General features: G+C 51.1%; 3 protein-coding genes across 3 annotated transcripts; 2 read left to right on the plus strand and 1 right to left on the minus strand.

Moving 5' to 3' along the window:
* Positions 1 to 800: 800 nt before the first annotated feature.
* On the plus strand, positions 801 to 3,083 carry LOC100904756 (gamma-aminobutyric acid receptor-associated protein-like 2). The gene is made up of 5 exons (XM_003742348.2): positions 801 to 931; positions 1,084 to 1,230; positions 1,844 to 1,899; positions 2,394 to 2,569; positions 2,834 to 3,083. Exons 2-5 carry the CDS (start codon positions 1,167 to 1,169, stop codon positions 2,922 to 2,924), a joined length of 387 nt encoding a protein of 128 aa, XP_003742396.1. The 5' UTR covers positions 801 to 931; positions 1,084 to 1,166; the 3' UTR covers positions 2,925 to 3,083.
* A 2,773-nt stretch (positions 3,084 to 5,856) lies between these two features.
* Positions 5,857 to 8,066, plus strand: LOC100904898 (oxygen-dependent choline dehydrogenase). The gene has a single exon (XM_003742349.2). It carries the CDS (start codon positions 5,921 to 5,923, stop codon positions 7,895 to 7,897), a length of 1,977 nt encoding a protein of 658 aa, XP_003742397.1. The 5' UTR covers positions 5,857 to 5,920; the 3' UTR covers positions 7,898 to 8,066.
* Positions 8,067 to 19,295: 11,229 nt separating this feature from the next.
* On the minus strand, positions 19,296 to 21,907 carry RagA-B (Ras-related GTP binding A/B). Its single transcript, XM_003742338.2, has 10 exons — positions 21,773 to 21,907; positions 21,333 to 21,432; positions 21,099 to 21,229; positions 20,978 to 21,022; positions 20,737 to 20,850; positions 20,551 to 20,646; positions 20,308 to 20,430; positions 20,129 to 20,182; positions 19,868 to 20,021; positions 19,296 to 19,736 (listed from the first exon to the last, which is right to left on the minus strand). Exons 1-10 carry the CDS (start codon positions 21,782 to 21,784, stop codon positions 19,636 to 19,638), a joined length of 930 nt encoding a protein of 309 aa, XP_003742386.1. The 5' UTR covers positions 21,785 to 21,907; the 3' UTR covers positions 19,296 to 19,635.
* Positions 21,908 to 22,278: the final 371 nt, after the last annotated feature.

Below are 22,278 nucleotides of genomic sequence, written 5' to 3' on the forward strand. Positions count from 1 at the left end.
GTATATTCCCCAAGCGGTTCCTCTCCTGTATTGGAGAAACTTCTCCGCTCTCACATAGAATTCGTGGGTGAAAAGGAGGAGTCGCGAGGAAGCCGAGAGGGCCTGTCAGAATCGACCGCGGAGCAAAGTACGCGTCCCACTTCGATATCCCATCCGGCGTTATCTACTCGCTTCGGCCTGAATCGACGCCGAAGGATCTGCGCGTCAGCGTTCCTTTGCCTCAGGCTCTCTCTGGGTTCGAGTTCACGGTCCGAGACTCCGAAGAGCGCTCCTGTCAGGACCGTCTCTATTCCGAAAGTCAGGTCGAACGTGGCCCATCCGGGAGTTGGGGAAGTTTCCCTCATATCCGGTCTCTTCTTGTTTTTGACCATACACTTTCCGAGCGGATCTCTCACAAGCGGATTCGAATGTACACGTAACCGGGATTTGACCCGATCAATGGTCCCTCCCTCATTGTATTATTATTATCTCCCTTCAAGCCGTCTATTCCAACGTAGCGACGCTGAGTGAGGTACTCTCTCGGCGGAGTCTTCGGTTTCCCCCGACTCGAGGTATGACACGATTTCGGACTTGAACGATTTTCGAGCGGGCGCGGACAAAACTAAGTCTGACTGGCGCAAAGGGAGCCGATGGAGGAGCGCGGAATGAAGATGAATCTAGAGAGTAATTGTCTCCGGAACGAACAGATTGGCTTCGTTCTTCACATTTCCGCCACTACACCGCCATTCACGAGCACGTCCGAAATTCTCGATTGCTGGACTCCGGCACCGAGACACATGTGGTCGTACCAATGTTCCGCACGCGCAGACGCTCTATGTTTGCCGCGATGCGTTCGCCCTCGCTCCGTTTGCAAAGCGACAAGCCTCAGCCAGGGAGGAGTGTGCGGATTAAGATACCGAGTCCGCGAGAAGCTGATTTTTTCCACTCGACGGTACAGATCCATCTATCCATCTACATTCAGTACAGACAAACAGGCGGATGAGCTAGTGACTGGCCGACGATCCGCTCCAGTAACGGTTCGAGCGTTCGGACTCTGTGACTTGTGGAAGTTCTCTGACGCACAGCCTCCTGTTGGAATTCCAGGGCGAGCGGACAACGCGACAAGGAGCACTCGCCATTTGGTGTTTTTGTGAGAAGTTCATCGAGCAAGCAGGGAAGAAAGCAAAATGTTTCGGAAGAACGCAAGAGATGCCGGTATCAAATTCAGATTCAAAAGTCAACAATCCGAAGGTGAGGTCGGTGATGAGGAGCATGAGCGCTCTCTCTCACGCGGCTTCCAACTCTTGTGCTCAGATATTCACCCACCGCATCAACAGAACGGAATCCCACGCAGACAAAGAACCTCGTGTAGTGTTACAAAGATATCGAATACAGAGAAGCAGCAACGGAGCGCGCTCAAAAATCAAATCTCAATGGGGCGATAATCCAAAAATAGCTGACCGGTGATATTCGATGGCTACCGAGAGCGGCTCGAATAACTTCCAAACAGCCCAAAGTTAGCCGACCCAGGGCGTGGAAATTCGAGTGGAGTATTTTCAATTTTTAGAATCCAAGTAGAGAGTTCACGAAGCCGCACGAGACTTCTGAAACGATTCCGTGATCAACGTTATGCAGTGGTCCTTCAGATCTATCGGAATGGAAGACTGAAGTCGGCCTAGCATATTCGACTTGAATTGACCTCCCGCACGCCTGGAGAGAGTAATTATGCCGGTGCGGTCGGGTCACACCTCGGCGACATGTTCTCTTATCGAATGATTTAATTGACCCTCGATAAATTGAAAGAGGATGGTTTAATCAATCAATCGGCAGGCGGAAGAAAACTCTGAATGAACTTATATTCCAGAGCAGCGGATCGAAGAGTCGAGAGCCGTCCTCGAGAAATATCCTCATCGACTTCCGGTAAGAGATGGAGCGATAAGACCGTTGCGAATTTAGTCATTGTTTGGCCCACAGGTCTAGTTTCCATTCGATCTCTTATCGGTGCGGATGATCCTGCATCGCAGCCGTGATAAGCGGTAATAGCCCGACTGATAGCATCAGTCAACGATCAGCACGACCTGGAGCATCTGGGAGATGTGTGCACTGATCGTTCCAAAAAAAAATCTCTCAATAGACCAACTTCCCTCCGCATACTTCTTGAGAAAAGAATCAGTAGGTGCCCCTCTGTTTCCGAATAAAGCTCCGAGCAGTGAATGTGTTGGAAAGTCCCAGAAAATCGCGGAGAATCGGGAAGTTCGCAGCCCAAGCAATAAAATCCTGAGACAATCAAGTTGGGATCGTTCCCCGTTCTTCGTACCTCGGAGACACCAAAGGCCTCGGGCCGAACAATACGTGCTGGCAAGCTGTTTGTACGTAGTTAGATGCTCTCCCTAACAAAGAGTTCTGCAGAGTAGGTGATTGTGGAGCGAGCACCCAACTCTAATCAAGTGCCTGCTATTGACAAACAGAAAGTCCTCGTACCCGACGATATTGCAGTGGCGCAATTCATGTGGATCGTTCGTAGACGCATCGCTCTCAGCCCTGAGAGGGCATTGTTCCTGTTCGTCGGCCGTGTCATGCCACCGTCCAGGTATTCGGACTCGCATTTTGACATTTGCTTTGAGCCTTCCTGTCAATATTACCTTTGGGAGCTCCGTTTCTCATAGATGTTCTCACCTCCCTCCCTGGGCGATGCTCAGACCTACCCACTGCCCGCTGTTTCGCCCCGTCAACGTTCCTCTCACCGAAGGGGTGATGATGATGAACACTTGAACGAACGTCACGTGCGGCGATCGATCCGAACAGGGATGCGCAAATGTAAACAAATCCGCGAATATATCCAATTCTCTTTCAGTATGAGCATGGGTGAGCTGTACGCCCAGTATAAGGACGACGACGGATTCCTGTATTTGACCTACAGTGGGGAAAACACCTTCGGCGCGTGAACGATCTCGGTCAGCGAGAGGAGCTCGTTTTTGGACAGATCGAAATGACTCTGTGATTTCAGCTCGACAACATGGTGTCGGCATTGATTCGTAGGAAACTCTTCGCAAGATTTACTCTGAATAAACTCGGGGAGAGACCAGGAAATGGTTTGATCGATACGGTCTGGTGTCTCGTTCTACTACACAATGTTAATTAAATGATAAGCGATGACTCCGACGCGCCTCGACCGTCTGGAAGCTCACAAATAAAATTATAGATCGTCATCAGACGATCGCATCGTGACACTCACCATTAGTTCGGCTGTCGTTAGCGCCGCCGCCGCTACTGCTGCCACCATCGCCTTGAGCCGCTTCGTCTCCTTGGCAGGCCGTCGAGTCTTCACGAAGACGTTCGGCCTGACTCTCGCTGCTTTCCTTTTTGATGTAACCGTAATAAAAGTAGACGTTTTCTTGCCCTATAGCGGGTGGAATGGCTGGCCCGTACGGAGGGGGTGGGAGTTCGCCGTTGACGATTATTCGCTCGACTTCGCTCGCTGGAATCCACAGGCCTGATGAGTCGAACGGCATGAAAGGAGAAGAGAACGCCTTTCTTAAGATCACGAGTAATAACTTCAGTAACAACACACATATCTGAGTGTGAGCCGCTGCAAAACGGGAACGCCGACTTGATGAGCACGTAGGGAATCGCCCGATCACGAACAGCAGTGCGGCGGCACCGCTGAGCCCTTTACGCCGAGACGGCCGATGTGCTACCGGATATGTACCTGATGAAATTATTATTCTACACGTTGATTGCGATTCACTGCTGATCAGTGAATCTGCTGTCAATGATATGGGCGCGGACGAAAGTATTGATATCAAAAGTTTTTTTAACCTGATCAATGATAAAAATGAACAATAATAATGATTTATTATCGTCGCTTTCGGCCTCCCGGGCGGTGAGAGGCTCTTTGAAGTGGAGCGGGCCGACAGAGCCGCTGGATCGGCACGCCGCCGAACAGAAGATCTTCCGACGTGAAATTTCCTCGGAAGATGGAGTTTGCTTTCTCTGAAGAAGCGACGCTGGAGAGCTTCCGAGATTCAGATCGAGGGAGCAAATCTCTAATTCGTTCAATATGATGGGAGATAGACGAGCTGCTCGGCTTCGAACCCGGTTGTGTAGGGTTGTGATTCTTATGAAAGCGCTCATGGAGTTTTGATCCGACCACGAAGTTTCGCTCCGGGAGAACCCCTTGATAATAATCATTACGGATCGATTTAGGTAGGTATGAGACTAGGACGAATTCAACATTGATCGAAGCTCGATTCGTTTCATCAGAGCCCACGCTGAAGCGGCCTATGCGGACCGGAGCTGACACAACAATTAGGATCAACGGGTACTTTGAAGAGATCCGCGACCAGGCTCCGATGAGATCCAAATGAGACTCCTAATATTGACACCATCGACTCCGATTCACGCACCTCAATCTCTACGCGGAACGGATCTGCGCAGAAAGAAAATAAACACTTCGCGAAGTTCGGCGAACGAGTCTGGTCTGCCCAGAAAATTTCGCTCGTCAGCGGCTTCTTCGCGAGTGCTACCGTCGACGAGCGGTGGGTCGGTCGGTTGGGTGGGTGCTTGATTCCGCTGCTGCTGCCGCCAATGTTGCTATTCAGATGCTTCGCAAGGCGTGCAACGAGCGATGCGCTGCCGTGTTCATTACTATGATGCAATCCTCAGTGTGGTTGAGAGGTTTTCGCTCATTGTTGTTTCCGGCTGGCTAGCCGTCTGTCGGTCGTCCCGCTCGTCCGTCTGTCCGCGGAAAGCTAAAACTCGACCGATACTAATCTGGCGCGGTGGCGACCGCCGAATTGAAAGCGGTGAATTTCTCGAATGGTATTCGATCCAAAGGTTCCTCCTCGTTTAATAGTCGTCTATTCATTATTCGGAATGAATCCGGCACGGCCGGCCGGCCGACCGGCGACTCGAGCGGAGATGATCGACGGCCTACCTGAGGCGCGTGTCCCCCTGAGGACGATAATGACAAGTCTGTGATGGGAATACACATAACGGTGCCCGAAGTACCTGGCTCGATGCCAACTTCGGGGACGTGGAGTAACGGAACCGAGGGTTCGCTCATAGCGGTTCATCCTCCGGAAAGCCTTAAAATCAGTCGCGCGCTATCTTAGCCTGAACTTCCGAATCTTCGCTGCGACATCACAACATTGATCCGTCCAGCGAAAGCTTCTGCCATAAAGTATGTGATCGGAGGAATTCCTCAAGAAGGACCGGCAGCGTCGACAAGCAATCTGCGGCGGCTTTGCTAGCGGGTCGACACTCGCCGCGTCTTAATCATGCACTTATGCCGCTTTCATTGAATGCCCAAGACAGGAGCGTTCGATTCGTTCGTTAGCCCCGCGCGACCGCGAAAACGGTGCATTTCCGTTCGGGCAAAAGGGAAAACGTCGCCGATGCGAGCGGCCGGCTACGACATCGGTCCATCGAATGGATCGACCGGGCGAAGGGACCAACGGATGGCGTTCGGATGGTACTACTTGATTTTTAACGTCGATCGGCACAACTGCGATCGATGTTACGGTCATTGTAGTCGCCTTAGCGGCGGTGGCAGCGGTTTCGGTAGCTGCCGCGGCGGCACCAAGAGGAGTGGTTCTGCTCTCTTGTCTTGGTTTCGTTCGAGGGAAAGTGGCACCGGGGGCTTTTGGATCGCCGGTGGTGAGGGCATCGGACCGTTAGCGTAAAATCGAGACGAAAACAACCAAATCCGAACCAGTTAGCCCCCTGTGTGGTCAAGCAGCTCTCTTCTTATCTTCGTACCGTGCTTCGCGGTGACTGCGAACGACGGGACCTGCGGTGTGCGACTCGAGGAGGTGCGCACATGGAGGAGGACCGAAGCTAGTGTTCTGTGTTCGAAATTTTCTGTTTTCTATCGTCCACTCCCCCACCCCTCGGAGGAGGATAAATCTCCTGCACAAGCCGACAGTGGTACTCCGCCACCATGTCGCTCCAACTGCTACTCTACCCATTGGATAAACTCCTCTTCTACGCTGTGAATGGAATTACTGAGCTCGTGTACCGTTTCGGTCTGGGTGGGATGGCCCAGTTCCATCTGCCTCTGTTACATGTGGCGTTCTTCGCCGTGTGCTTCATCCGACCGGAACTTCGTGATTATAACGTGCGCCGAGAACACATCGAAACGGACTATAGACACTTACGTGCGTCCTACGATTACGTCATCGTCGGAGGCGGTATATCGGGCTGTCTAGCGGCCAACCGTCTCTCGCGACACCACACCGTCCTCCTGGTGCATGGACCAGGAGCGCTGCCAAACATCGCCACGAGAGTCCCGCTTTTGAACTCATTGAATCAGGGCGAAGCTTCTCACGACTTCGAATACAAGGCCGAACCTTCGTCGATTCCGCTGCAGTGGCTCTCGGGAGGCATAACCTACAATAGCGGTAAAACTCTCGGCGGTTCATCGATTCTGGGCGCACTCATTTATTCCTTGGGAAGGAAAGCCGATTTCGCCGAGTGGGCGAGCACGTTCGGCATCCAGGGCTTCGACCACGACACCTTAACCCATTACGTCAAACGCCACACTCGGGGTCAGGGCGACACGCGAGGTTTGCCGCTCTACGGAGACAGAGGGGAGTTCCTGGTCGACTACTCAGAAACCCCCAAGTACTACACGAAATACAAGCACGCTTTTCTCAAGGCAGCGACGTACGTGACCGGAACTCGCGTCGTCAGAGACCACAACGAAGAGTGGCTGGGCTTCGGCTCGGCGCTCCAGCTCGTGGAAAAGCACTCGGGATACCTCAGCTCACCTGTGCGCGCACTGATCGAGGGCATTTCAAAAGATCAAGAGCGACGAGGCAGACTCCACATCATTCTCGAGTCCATGGTGGAGAGAATCGGAATCGTACGCAAATTCGACGGAGGTCTCGCGGCCAGAGGTGTCATCGTGAAGATGAACGACGGCCAACGGAAATATTTTTTCGCGCGGAAGAAAGTTGTGCTCGCGGCGGGTGCTGTCCGAACACCTCAGATTCTCATGCTCAGCGGCATTGGACCGATGGATGAACTGAACAAATGGCAGATTCCGGTCGTGCTCAACCGCGAGGGGGTCGGACGCAATCTGCACGATCATTACGACCTGGGAACGTCGTCGGTCATGTTCCCGAGGGGAAAAGGCTACGCGGACGTCGCGCCCACGGAACTCTTGCAGTTCTTCTTGTCTTCTACGGGGGCGATTCGCAACAGCTACGGAGTCAACTCGCTAGGCTTCTTCAAGAGCAGGAACATTTCATACAGTACTTGTCTCAGCCAGGAAACGTGCCAACCAGATTTTGAGATTTTCCTGCACACGGTCAGTGTCAATCATCCGATCGGCGGAGCAACGCTACGTGCGGCTGGAATCGGAACACCGGATCTTGAGAAGTATTACTACAGACAGGGTGGAGGTAACACCGTCGTCCAGAAAGACGGAATCCTCATGACGCCGACGCTCCTGCATCCGGTGACGCGGGGTCGCATCAAGCTGCGCGACCTCATGATCGAGTCTAATCCGAGGATTTTCCTCGACGTTCTGGACAACGAACGTGACGTCCAGATGGCCGCTGAGCTCTACCTGACCGTTAGGAAGATCGGTCTCACCGCGTTCGGTCCATTCGGCGGCCAATGGATGGACGTGCGACAAGAGGGCTGCACGGGCCCCGACGATTCGTTCGAGTACGCCCGGTGTGCGGTCAAGAGATTCTTGAAAACCGCGTGGCATCTCGCCGGTACAGCGCGCCTGGGTCACCCGAGCGACCCCCTGGCTGTTGTGGACTCGAACTTCAACCTGATCGGCGTGGAGAATCTCTCAGTCATCGACGCATCGATCATGCCAGCTCCCGTGAGCGGGCACATGCTGGCCACGATCGCCGCCTATGTCGAGAAATTCTGCGACATGGCGAATAGAGGTATTATTTAGTCTAGGGATCTCTAGGTTTCGGGGCTCTGAGAATCCCAAACAAAGGCGTCTCACGACCGAAGCTCATCTGAACTGCCATGATCAAGTAGTTATCGAATTCATGTAATTTATTATTCAAAATCAATCATCGATCATCTGTACATTGTTCGAATAAAGGAGCGCTCCCATACAACGATACACTGGCAGTCTTCCATATCTTCCTCGATCCACGAATCGATCAGCATTCGAACGTAGACATTGTTTCTCTTCTACTCCGGCACGAAGCCGTTAAACAAACCGTGAAGATATTCAACGGAATGCCTTCAGCCGTCATCCCGGTAATTGGAAAAGGAATCCTCAGTTTGCAGAATCATAGAGACTCCGTTCCCGCTGATTGAACTAAACGGATCAGCGCATTATACGGAATCGGTCGAGCGGACCGAGAAAACCACCAGAGGGATTATACTGTTATACAATACGACACTTCCGGGGAACGAATTTTCGCGGAACGAATCCCCTCGTCTACAGTGTGCGACTTCGGATGTTCTCTTCCTTCTGTTCGCTAGTTCTTTAATAATTAAGAGGCACGATAGGCCCTCGGTAAGTCTTGATCCGTCGATTTTCGGAGCATTACGTATACTTCCTAAGATACCTGATTAAGTCCAAACAGGATGAGTTTTCTGATGCCGTCTCAGACGGAAGACACATTGTTCCTTGTCGACCACCATCAGCTCGCCGCAAACCGATCGACGAGGGTTTCGCGATTTCGTGTAAGTTCTATCGAAGAACGAAGCGAAACCGTTCAACAGTTCAACGGCGTGAAGTTAAAGCGTAACGATCCGCCAAAGAGGGCGATGGGAACGTGGAAAACGCAAATTCAGGGTTAAGGAGATCCAGTGTTGTCGATCTGGCTGAGGTTCACGGCGAAGGAGCGGCGATTCCCCCAGTGGTTCACGGCGCCCCGAACGTAATCCATATATTTCTCGTTTCTGAGCGTTTCCCACCACGAAAGTAGCGGCGAGCCGGCGGGGAAGCCGGCGGGGGAGCCGACCCAAGACGGGCGCGTCCCGACTTCCGTTCGCTTCAATGAGGTCGATAACACGTTGTTACGATAAGGCGTAATTTTGATACTGTTTTCAGTTCTCGCCGCAGGTTTTCGGTCTTGTTGCTGTATCTTCGTCATTGAAGGCTTCTTGAAGTGGCGGGACATTTGTCTGCGCGTAACGGCGACGCATCCTTGGTCCGTTTTATATCGCGCGCATCGCAGCGGAACCCGTGCCCGGCCGATGATCCAATGCGATAATGCGTTATTTAATGCAAAGTACCTGAGTTACCGGCTTGGTCATCGCCAAGAAGCCGGATCGTGTCCGCCTCGCGGTGATCTGCCGACGAAGACGCGAGGGGAAGACGCAATATCAAGATACGCGACCCAGAACTGGGAGAAAGTTATGATCGCCGCGCCCGACTTCGACACTTGCAGTGTTTCGGAAGCGGCCGTTTGGTCAATGAACTTCGCTACCGAATCAACAAATGCCGCACCATTTTTTCTCCGAAAGACACTTGTCCGCGTCCCCAGGCTAGCTTGCCGGACAAGTCAGTCCCGCCAGTCAACTGTCCAATGAGCTTTCGATGCTTCAGTCCAGCGCTCGTTGGTCGGTCTGCCTGTCCGTTCGTGCATCCTTACATCGTCTATTCGCAATCCAGATCGGACCGCGATAAGAAAACTTTTTCTTTTTTTTTTTCTATTAAAGTCGAATTATGACTGTCTGACATGCGTCAGGGAGAAAAATCGAAGACGTGGACTCGATGATATTCCGGATGCCTACCTGCCAGGAATATCTCACGAGCCGTGTCCGACTTTCGTCTCCTATGACTCCCGCGAAAAAGTTAATTTTGATCCGCATTTTCAGCTCCAGGAGCATCACGATTACTGTAATGAGTGTCAGTGATTTGGAAGCGTGAGCACTATTCAGCAGTGATTGAGTCGAAGCGCGAAGCTTAACCAATTAGGCTTCCTTCTTGAAATTTCAATTGCTCCCTCAGATTGGGCCGAAGACTGCCGAGAAGCACAAGCAGCTCCTCGTCCGCCCCTTAGATGTCTGTCTGTCTGTCCCTCTCTTTCTCTTTTCATTGAAAGATACATCGACCAGTGGTATCTTTATTTCACGGAGTTGTTGAAAAGTCCGAATCAGCGCGTCACTGTCAGTCGCGATGACATAACCTTCTCTGACTTACGACTGACGATGGTACATCGAAGCGAAGAAATTTGAGAGAGGGGGTCCGTTTGCTGTCGACTATGGATTGAGATGTTCACTCGGGAGTCATACTCAATCATGGGAGAAGCTGAGAACCACAGAAGCCTGATACGGCTGAAATACTAACCGTTGACGTACACGCCCGTGGCTGGAATTGACGGGAATCCGTTTGTGCGGTGATGGGCTTGGGCATCTGAAAAAACGAGCGTCAGAAGTTAGCGAAAGCTGTAACGGGACGAAGGTCTTCCTTTTCGGGGCGACTCCGACCGCGGCCCTCAGCTTTACTGTGGGCTCCATCCGATTATTTGGGAACGCCTTTTTTTCGGCACACTGCGGCCAGAATCCGACATTGAAGGGATCCCAATCGGCCTCTGAATGGGACGTATTCGCCGGCTGTAAGCGAAGGAGGGTTTCGAATCGATAATATTCGACCCACAAAAAAATCTTGTTACACGTGTGAAAATAAAAGTTTCGTTGCTGCAGTGGTCTCCTGCGCGGGGTATTCTTCCTTTCCGTCTCGACGAGATTCTCACGCGAGCGCAAACAGCGCGAGCTTTCGGCTCCGGGAACCGCTCACGCGAATGGCAAGATCATTCCCCGAAAGGAGGAACTGATCTTTCAGACATCGTGATGAATGATATAATTCGCATCGCTGGTCAGAACACTGTCCATTTAGAGTGACTTTATTCGATCGAGGCTCCTGACGTTGTTCTCCGTGAGATGTCGCGTCGATAAACCCCCCGGAATGGGATAAGAAGAGCTTTCGAAGGCAAATTTCCGAGCTCCGGTTCAGCGATCGATGCGAACGGGAGACATGCGATCGACGCGAAAAGTATCGGCTGTGAGTATAGGGTGTGGTGCGTGGGAAAATTTCGGGTTCCGTGATCGAGTTCCGCAAAATACGATATATCGTGCTTACGATTCCCATTGTCTTCTGTCCACAATCTTTTATCTACTGAGACGTTGTGAAGGAAAACACGCCGACATCGTCTGACGAAGGGGGGGAGCTCCCTTTTCTATTTCACTTTCGTCTGAATTCCCTACGGTTTTTTCATTCCTTTGAAAAGCTCAATTCGATTTCCTGGGAGTCGTTCGAGGTAAGGACGACGTGTCGAAAGGATCGGCTGCCAAAAAGGAATGCTCGATGATCTACACCGCGGATGATAGTTATTTGATCTCAAAACTAGACCGATCCCTGCCATCGTGGATAGAAGTTCCCGATCGGAGCGTCGGGATATTCATTGGAGAACGTGGCTATCGCGTGGTCGAATATGGGGAAATGCTCGGAATAACACCCGGCGCGTTCCAGTTGGGTTTACCAGATTGACGAAGATCCTGGCACTGTCCGATGTGCAAATTAATACGCAGCCCATAAAGATAGCGGAGGGATTCCTCGATCTTTTTAACTCGCGGAATGGTCTATGGTCTATGCCAGGAACGGGCGGTTGTACAGCGGACACCTTGACGAAAAGCGGTCTAGGGAAGCGGGCGCGTTCAAATAATTGACCCCGGAATCAGTGCAGCATGATAGTAGCGGAAAATTGGTCTCTCCTTGGTCGTACCTAGCTGGATATTATATGCATGTATTTCGGAATCTGATTGAAACGGCGGAGATTTTGTATTTTCGGAATAATCGTGTGGAGGATGCCTCCCTCCAAATCTTCAAGAGCCCTCTACTTTGGGATCCGCGCGGTGCCGCAGCTCCGCGAAGGGCAGAGCCTCGGATACCTCCACGGGGGTACCTCGACTCGGGTCAGAGTTCCCGGAAGATGGGCAATCGTTCCGCAGCTCTAGTCCGGGACTTTCTCCGGAGCTGCGGGAAATGGGACGAGGGAGCACTATTCGCTTATTTCAATGCATTTACTTAATCAGCCGTGGAATTTTCCGCCTTGAAATGGCTCATGAATCACAAACTCAGCATTGGGAATCATCTGCATAATCTATTAGATAATTTTCTTATAGACAAAACTCAGCAAAGACTTCGGAGGGATATCTGCCTTTCGGGGCCCAGATCGGCGGGTTGATGGCATGTCGCTCGCCAGTGGCCAATATCGAGGCAATGATTCAGATATTTTGAACTGGCGCTCCCCCTCGAAAACGCGGCATCTGGCTAGCGTTTTCTGACGGTTTTGCTCCGCTTTTTACCCTCAAGTCCCGATGTGCAGCCTAGAGGACTCGCATGTTAGCATGAACTGTACCTACAATGCGGAATCTAGCATTCGTGACATATTCCAGGACTGTACGATTTGGAGTCGACGTGACCATTCGCCGAACAGAGAAAGGTGAGTGATTCTCACGGCAGCGAACTGAGGAACTCGGGGTGCCGAAGAACCGAGCGCCGAGGGAGAGCTTATTGGGAACATCGCCATTTCGCCTGAGGCTCTATGATTCGCGAGGAAAAGAAGCTCGTCAGATGAAAGATTGCCGAGGGCATTCACAGTGGATGATTTCTATTGAAGAAAAGAAATCGGAAGCCTCATCAGAGATGTACCGCTTTCTAAAATCTTTGCCCGCTAACTCACCTGCTCCGTCCGATGACTTCGAGCGCCCTAGGCTCTTTTGGTAATTGACGAAACTTTCATGCTTCCGATTATTGTAGTAAGCCCCTTGTGCAGAATTACTGTTGTTATACCGCTGCTGACGCTGGTAATGCTGATGCGGAACGTTTCTGTTATCTGTGCCGTTGCTCTGATTATCTCGGTGCCGATTGTACACCGGAGCACCGGTTCTGCCATGGAAACTTTCGTTTAGATCCTCATCGTGCAAATCAGCAGTATCTTCCGATGTTGTGGACGAAGAGATGTCGAACACATCCTCTGGAATACAATAAAGAGTGATAGAATGTAATTTCTGAGTCCAGAAATCTAAGGGACGTCCGGATGTCCGCCATGGATAAAATAAACCAATTCGCCGGAAAAGGTGATCTATCGGAAAGAAACTCAAACCAGTTGGAGCAGAGCCAAAAACAGCCGAAATCCTCCCATGCAGTCTACGCGGTGGCCGCTGGGAGCCGCTCGGTTCTCGGCCGCAGGATGCAAAACTTTGATATACCAAAACTTTTGTTTTATTGCCAGTTGTCTAAACGTCGCGGAAGCAGACCGCACCGTATCGTGTGCTGGGTTATTACGCTACATAGCGTTGGGTCGCTACGGAAAGTAATGTCAGCTTCGTACCGTTTCCGAAAGTGAGAGCCGAGGAGTGACAGAACTATTTCTTCGTTTTTCCACCCGAAGGACGACATTATCCGTAGACGATGAGTCAGTCTCCCGGATCTGATGTCCTGATATCCGCCGGAATCGATCAAACCGAAGCTTTCCGGAAAGAGCATCAGTGTAGTCGAGGAAAAAGAAAATTCTGGGCTCCGAAGTTCATGCACGTTCAGCTATGCTTGGGATTTCCCTCGAATGCGGGTCTCGATCAGCTCCGCGTAGCCGAAAGCCGACGCTGCCCTTGTGTGGTCAATGAGTGAGTCCATCCGACTCAGAAATGACGCTTAATAGCAGGCAGCGGATATATGCTTTCACCGGAACGTGAGCTCATACATACATCACCTCTGAGCACCTAATTGTGCGAGCTCTCCCTGAGTTATGTTTGCCCTCTTCTATGTAGAAACCCCGCAGAGGACGCTCTCGAAGCAGCAGCGCCTCTGGAAGAAACGGCAGCGGCTACAGCAGAACGAGCATCGTTAATTCGAGGGAGAGACAAGTCACGGTCAGGAAGCCAAACCTATAAAACAAACCAACAGGTTCTCGCGTGCCCGGCATGCTAAGCGCTCTCTCGCGAAGATTTTCGGAACCCTGGGCTCTCATCGGTACCTCTCGAGCGGGTCGAACTGCAGCAACGACAGATGACGATCACGGGTCGTCAATTCTCGTTTGATTGTTTTGACGACTCGTCAGGTGATTATCTTTCGTCGTTCGAACGTTTCCTTCTGAGACGAGTGAATCTCACTTCATGCAGATGCCACTCGGTAACAGGAACCGCGACAGCAAGCGCTGATCGCCGATGGAAACAACAAATTGACTGAGCATTGGGAGCGGATTGGTCCAGATCGAATCAGTTCCTGGATCGTGTGTTATTCTTTTTCTTTTGTTGACAGCTTCTACTTTACACTCGTCCGCTCACATGACGGATTCGACAGGTTTGTTCCCATTCTTCGCGAAAACCCCTTGCCTTGTTCATACATCAATGGCCGTGATCAACGAAATCCTGTTCTACTTCCGAGTTCTCGTCGATTCGTCCTTTCCCCCTTTAATTTGACAACATCCACGTCTCGATGTAACGTTCCGTCCGGGATGGACCGCATATCCTTCCAAAAAGCCATCAACGATATGCGGCGGAGGGACGGCTGCAATTAAAGGCCACAAAGAAGACATATGCTCTGATTGCATCGCGCTGCCGGTCACCGATGTGAAGACGCGCAGCCTGCCCTGCCGCCGACTCGTTAACGGAACGATCCTGAACCATCAAATCCACGGTAACAGTATTCGTTCAGGAGAGCGAAAAACAGATGAGGTTATTTGTGTAGGGAATCTGAGCGGACATGCTAAATTTAAAAAGAATCGCTATTAATAGAAAGCGACAATAAGGGTCCTTCTTGTCCGGGCATGTCCTGACGTCGACAAAAGCTTCCTTCTAGCTTATAGTCGTCGGCTCACTCTATTCTCGAGTCTTCTTCGATTCTACCATTGCTCCCTCTCGCACTCGCTGCCTCGACCGCCCTCTCCCCTGTGAGAAATTATGTCCGAGTGATTGGACAAGGTTTTTTCGTTTCCCAGGATGAATACATGAGGCGACACCTTTTTTTGTGTTCTGAACTCGGAAACGCTTCATAAACCGATCCCTTCCTCGAACGAGAACATCAATCAGCTGCGCGAGCAGGTTTTTGCCTGATTACGTCGCCGAGGCGGACAGATCACACGCGACTCCGCAGCGATGCCTGATGGGCTAGGTGAGAGTCGAAAAAATCAAACAAATCGAAAAATCTCTAATTCCTTCGGAGACAGAAAAATTAGCTAGGCGCTCGATGTGGCAAAGCTGCCGAGTTCCGATTCAGACAGAAGCCCACCCCGATCAAGGTCGAGATGTCGAGAAGCTCTCGAGTCAACGCGCGAGACCCTCGAAGGTCCTCTACCTCCAGAGAGCTTCCTCTAACTTCCATTTCGACTTTCCACCCCTACCTCCATTCACGCAAATTCTCAGCAATCGGGTGGGGTTTTGGATTGTATTTCCCTGCGAAACAGCTCCCCGTTCACTTTCACTGATTTATGTGGCGATCGGGGTTCGAAATAAGGCTCAATCCGTTTATGTATTGACCGAGCGTTCGTAAATGTAGACGGCAGCCGAAGAGCTCACCGGCTGCCGATGCTACCGGCGCATCGCTAGCGAGAGGACACTCAATGACATGCGAGATGCCATCGTTGCTCGTGCCGTTGTCACCAAAACGACCACAACCGTAGCCGCCGACGATGCCGCTGTGAGCAATGGGACAGTGCGAAGTCGATGGCCGGATAGGCTGTCCTGGGACAAGCTCTAATTAGTAGAGTAAACTCGGTTGTTGTCAAAAGTGAAAGGGTGATATTTGGATTCCGGAAGGTCTTGGTCTGCCCGGAAATCCCGGTCCTTGTCTCTGGGTGAAGTTCCAGGAACTCCTGAGTCCCCGAAAACTCTAGACTTGGTACAGAATCTTGATCTGGCTCAAAGTCCACAAGGCGGGCTCTCGATAAAATGCTCCGAATTCCCCCTTCTCTTTGGAAGAAGGCCCGAGCCGAGCAGTCTCTCAGCAGTTATCCAGGCCGGGCCGGAGCCGATACGTCCATAATTAAGCATAAGTATCGTGGAAAATTCACTCCCGAAAGCTCCAGAGCCCGAAGGAAGGAAGCATTCCTCCTGCATCAAAACAGACAAGGATCGCTGATCGACGATGCCGATATCGCTCGTGTGCTCCATTGCTGATGACGCGCGATCTCGCTTCTCCGTCAAAGGTTCGTAGCCGAGACCGCAATGTCATCCTCAGGCGGTAGATGACAATGTTCGGTTAAGAATTCGTTCTCAACGCTACTCAAGGCTGACTTCACTAATATCACGGGTCGCCGTCATCGCCAGCTTCGGCATGAATCAAATTGCTGCTCAAGGGAAGCCATTCGAAGACAAAACACATGTCGATCTTATCTTATCGCCGCATACGAACATGGGACAGACACAGAATTCGTCTAATCACATTTTTATCAGGAATCATCGCTCGTCACCTAAGAGGATGGATCGCGAGAAATGTTTGGCATCCCTCACGTGAGCGGTCTCGTGAAATCGATCCGAAAGTGCTTGCCCTCCAAACGTCTAGAAGAACCATAATCGTTTGGTGCATCCTGTAGAGCGGATCAGCAGTCCATGATTTCATGGATTCGGACAGAGTACGACATGTACCGATTTTTCTTGGGTTCTCCGCGAGCCCGTTGAATGGACCTCCGCGCGATTCGGCAAACAGCGAGAGCTTGACTTTCGGTGCGCGATCCTTGAGCACGACCCACGTGGTCGCCCGTTCGTTCGACCGAGCGACGGACCGGCTCGCCGTTGAGGGGTCTCTAGCAACTCACCGATCTCTACAGGCTTCCAGCGAATCCTCCGAGTCTTGTTCTTGCCTCCCATCTGTATTGTGAACTCAGAATTGGAGCGAACTTGCAAACACTCGCGGAGATGATGGAAAACGAAAGAGAGTACACAGTCGGAGCACCACAAACACTCACACACCGGAGTCACAAAGTCAGAGAAGCGTTGCTGAGCCTAGTGGCCGTCTATTCAATATATCCAGCTGCCTGCCTAACCGCTTGCCTGGCCGTTGGTCGCTAGGGTGGAGGTTCACTCTCTTGACGACTGGCGCCTGGCTGTTGGCTGGCTGCTTGGTACGTTCCTTCGATTCGCGCACAGTCTGAAGAGAAGCTGCAGAGGAGGCGACCTGGAGGCGAGTGGAGAAAGAGCGAAACCAAACAAAAGGCCTCATGGATTTCTAAAGATAAAGCTCTTGATAATTTCACGGTCTTCCGCCGCGACGCTGATTGACACAGCCGAAAGATGTGAATGCAGGTGATGTTTGATGCTTCGCCACAGAGATCGAGAGAATCGGTGCGACACGAAAGCTCCAGAAACTCATTCTTCGGGTCAACTCCAGTTAGCCCTCCATCTGCTACGAACGACTCCAGGTCCAATCGTATTCGTTTAGCTTTTCTGCTGCGGAGATTCCGAAATCCTCCGACGGGGAAGCCGGCCACAAAGCATTCCTCCAGGGATTGGACTCGACTCAAAGGCCGGATCTTCATCGTAATCATTCGAATTAAAGGAAGAAATTAAGGATTCCGGTCCCGGAGATAGTGTGCTGCTTTCGGATTCTAGCAGTTCGAATATTCAAGCTTCGAATCCGAGCTATATTCTAACAACACTCCAGGTATGTCAGATGTGTTCGCGACGGTACCGATATTGGGAGCCGCGACAGCCATCCCCGAGTTTGGCTTGGAAAAGATTCCATGTCTCAACCCGTCGATCCGAGGAACCGCGAGAGATGTGAGTCAACAAAGATTGGGAGTCTCCCCGTGCTCTTCCACGGATACGTCAGCGGACGGAGTATCGTTCCGCCTTCCTTCCCCCCTTAGACATCTATTTTCTTGAAGATTACCATCCTGCATCGCGCCTCTCCTCCCGTCGAGGCTGTAAAAAACTTACGAATAACAAACGAGCTCGGCAATCGGGAACTCCGCTCACCTCCTCTCCCGTCTGAACTTGACCGAGGGCCAAGGTCCACGAAAGTCGATTCGTCAGAACGATCTGGGAATGTCGCGAGGGATTTTGAATTTCAAGCTCCCGTCTTCCGAGAGTGACCTTCTTCACCTCCAGGCTCGGGCTCTGAACGGACCTGCGAGCCCTAGGCGCCTGGAAATTCAAACTCAGCCCTCAAGTCCGGCGAGCGAAGACCCCACCGCTCGTTGAGGAAAATAAAATATCATCGGTCAGTTTAGGGAACGCTGAGCTCGCTCGAACGGAAGACCATGTGAAATCATCAGGTCAACCCCGTTAGGTCTCCGATCAGATCCATGACAGCCTCATTTAACGGACCCCAACGGAGGCCTATCGGTCGAAATGTCCGGAGCGACGTGAAGTTACGATGTTCCATGTGTTTCTGCCCTCTGATATTCGGAAAATAGAGTCTCCGACGGAAAGAACAGCGTAAATCGCCGGGAGAGAGCCAAAGCTGTTGTAGAAGTTCACAATGTGATTGTCGGAGGCTTCCAGGAAGATACGGAAATTGATTCGAGCGTCAGATAAGATCTGGGGAGTCAGATTTAGGCATCGGATCCTCTGAAGTCTGCCATGAGTCATCATGTTCCTCGATTTGATCAAGGTGTGATCGCACGGAATGGATTTGGACTCTCTTCGGCCTCTCAGAATCGGCTTTCCACATCACTATCCCGGCCATATAGAACTCGCCGAATGTTCGACATTTCGAAATGCACAACATCCTTGCGAGTCATTCCACTTCGAGCACTTCGAGCTCTCCATCTCAGGCGAATCTTCGACCAGATCGATGGCGACCACTAGGATGGATATACTCATCTACGTCTTGGAAACGATGATGCCCGAGGAAGTGAAGAAGCTGTATGCCGCGGAGGAACGGCACCGGGAGGCGCTGAGAGTCAAGACTGTGAAGCTAGAACCAGTCGGTAAAGAGTCGGATAGCAGCTCGATCGATACATCAGTTCGACCCGTGCGACAGAGCTCTCGGATACGGCAAAGGAAAATAATTGCCGCCCTGAAGCAGCAGTGCAAGAAGGACGACGGAGCAAATAAGAGATACCTCAATCAGTGTCGGGAACGGCGGTGAAACGAATCATACGGCCGGATCTGGAGAGCTTCATCTTATCGCCCGCATGGCAGAGGGATCTGAGGCGATACCAGCTGCAGAGTCGTTCGAATCGGGTTGTCAATAAACTGGTCTCCTGCAGACGAGCCGACCTCGAAAACTGTTGTCTTTAACTTCCCGATGGGGGAGAATTCGAAAGATGGATCGAGATAATCGCAAGATCGTGCCGTTTCGAATTTCGAATCGATAATGGGAACTCTATCGGTTGAGAGCTTCGAGTGTACTCCTGCAGCCAATGAATGAGAAATGATCTGTGTTGGAGTAAAACCGTTCTCCCCTTTATTACATACCGGGTTGGAGCTCAGCCGACATCCTTGCGACTTCCCCACATGCCCTACAAACATTCTCAGTAGCTCGGGATAACATGGGATCTTGCTCGGACACTAGCTTCGTGGGGTCCGGACTCTTTGGCAACGAGTTGTCCTGAGAGTGTCGTCCAAGTACTTCCACATTAAAATTCGCTGACCACGGCTCTTCAAAAAATATCGTCCACAACTAAAGCTTCACAACAGAGCACCCGAGTCATGGGAGAATAAAGTGCCTTGATCGATGGTCCGGACGTATTGAGTCGTTAAATGAGATTTCCCGGGACTCCGCTATTTTCGAAGTTGGTTGTTGCTGGTGCCGGCTCGAACTCCGTCGAGCTTATCGAAGTGCTTCTTGGCGTTCCGGATGTTCAGAAGAACAGATTCCGAAGCTGCGAAATGAATGAAAGAGAGCGACTTGGACGCTTTCCTGCCATCCTCGTTCATGCAACTCACCGGGTGGAGAACGGAGATGATATAGAGTACTCCGAAAATAATCTTCGAGAACTTCAGCAATACTCACGCGTGCTCGTATCCGACATGATGACCATGACGTATGTGTTCTGGGTAAACATTTCAATGAACGCCGCGAAAGATGAATTTCGTACTTCCATTGAGTGGAATTGAGACGCCAGCTTCGAACAGCTCAGCTTGAATTGCTTGATGATGTTCGATACCTGGAGAGCATTGGGCATCAGAGCATTGATACGAAACCTGAGTAGTTCGAATTCGCATGTGAACGCAGGAGATCAATCTGGTGGAGCCTCTGATTTCATGATCTCACCTTCTCGAATCTGTGGATATCTTGATGCTCCCTTTGTTGTTGATGAGAAATTATCTGAGAAATTCCAAGACGACTTGACTCAGGGTCCTGCTTAGGCTTCTGTTATCTCCAATCGGAGTACATCCTACTCATCTTCTAGGAACCAAAAAATCGGTCGCGGAGATACATGTAGAACTCACTAAGAACGTAGCTTTCTCGAACAAGAGGACCTCATCGGCGTTGATGATCTGAGTGAATTTGTTGAGACTTCTCTCGAGTTTCTCTACGTTGGGTACTAGCGTATAGACGATCGAGGACCAGGCCTGCAAAGAGAAATAATTTTCATCCACGCACGTGACTCCGATTCGCGGATCAACGTGTAACGGTACAGATCTCGCTCCGGAGCGGACTTCAGTATCATTCGGAAATCGTCGGAAACTCACCTTATACAGAGTCTCATCCCAGATTGATGTTGGGAAACAAATAGGTTCTATAGGTCGGGACAAATTTTTCAATGTCGAAACTCTGCCATCAAAAACCTGCAGAATAGATCATGAACGGTGAGACGCAGTTCTCGAGCACTTGACCGCACGCATTCGAGACCCACACCTGTCGAGCTTCACACTTACACTCTGTCGATCTTTCTCCGAAATTAAATCCATTTTGTGCACAAGACAAAAAACTTTCGCCGACGGGCTGTTCGACAGAATCGCTTCGAGACAGCTCTGGTAATATTCATGATCCTGGAATCGCGGAAATCCGAGAATGTCACCGAAATACTTCCCGCAGTTTCCTGTGATCCTCATGATGGGATGTTCCACTCATCAGGGATCCTGTATGAATCTAGAATCGCATCGCCGAAATTCTCACCTTCTCACACTCCATGGAGGATACATCGAATACGTATATGAGAACCTGAGGAAGGAATTTCGGGTTTACCGCGAACCGACCTGATTGACTTGAGTCGTGGAGCGGATTCGGAGGGACTCACCTCAACACTCGAGAAAATCGTGTCGCGTTGAGCTTGGAAGTAATTCTCCATGAAGACTTCCTGCCCTCCACAATCCCAGAGGTTCAAAACTAAGTTCCCCAGAAACCGCACATGAGCGTGTTCGACGTCGACTGCAAGGCAGACATACTTCAGGCGACTCTTCTACGAGGAACGTTCCTTTGATTTCAAAGATTCACTCAAGCGAGTATCACTTTCGACCCCCGGCTCACTCACTCGTTGGTCCCAGACGTCTCGTGTCCCTTGCGATATAGTTGGCGAATATGATGGATCGCATGCTGGTCTTCCCAGACCCCGACTTCCCCATGAGGAGAACCTGCAGGATTCAAGGATCAGGATAAGCATGAGCTTCACGATCGGAGGGAAAACGGGAAGCCTCCCTCCTCGAAATCTCTTCTTCTGATGCTTTCCGAAATTTATGCATCACGAGAATTCAGAAACATTTATCGCCGCCACGGATTGTCCTGCCTTCTCTCCGGAGCTCCGAGGCCTTCAGCGAGAATGGGATCCTCCGACCTCCCTCATGGAATCAGGCTAAAGCCGGATTCGACTGGGAAGTCGTATCTCGAGCGTTCGATCTGTCAACTCAGTTTCCAGACACTGGTCAATTTCGAGATAGACGACGCTCGTGATTCGACATGCTCAGAGTCACTTACCTTCTTCTTCATCTCGGAAGCAGGGGACCGTTGACTATCAGAGATTTGGATCGAGTTCTATAACATCGAAGTTCTTATAAAATTTCGAACTCTCATACGCCTTCCACCGAGCAGAATCACATGGCACTAAATGCCGAGCGGTCCGAATAAGACCGCCATTCGGAAGGGGTGTCTTGTACCAAGAGTCTCGATTCAGGGAGCACTGCCGGACCCGGCTCCTCGCTGTAAGCGACGAAAGGGTCTAGTAGCGATTCTTCTCGGGTCGATAATTAATCGAGGGAGCGGGAACTTCAGCTCGATCGGGGCTTCGGCTTGACGAGTTTTGGATTGCCGATGAACTCATAGGTTAGGCATTCATTCATCCCGTCCGACTCCAAATTCGAGATTTGGTCGAGCTCTCGTGTATCGCGATTCGATCGAGCGCTTCAGAGCTGAATGAATAACCGATACATTTATTGCTGGAAACTCTCGCTTGCGCATCGCGGAAGCGTGAAACGAGTCGATGT

The sequence above is a fragment of the Galendromus occidentalis genome, unplaced genomic scaffold, assembly GCF_000255335.2.
Source record: "Galendromus occidentalis unplaced genomic scaffold, Mocc_1.1 scf7180000077383, whole genome shotgun sequence".
In the NCBI taxonomy this organism is placed as follows: Eukaryota; Metazoa; Arthropoda; class Arachnida; order Mesostigmata; family Phytoseiidae; genus Galendromus; species Galendromus occidentalis.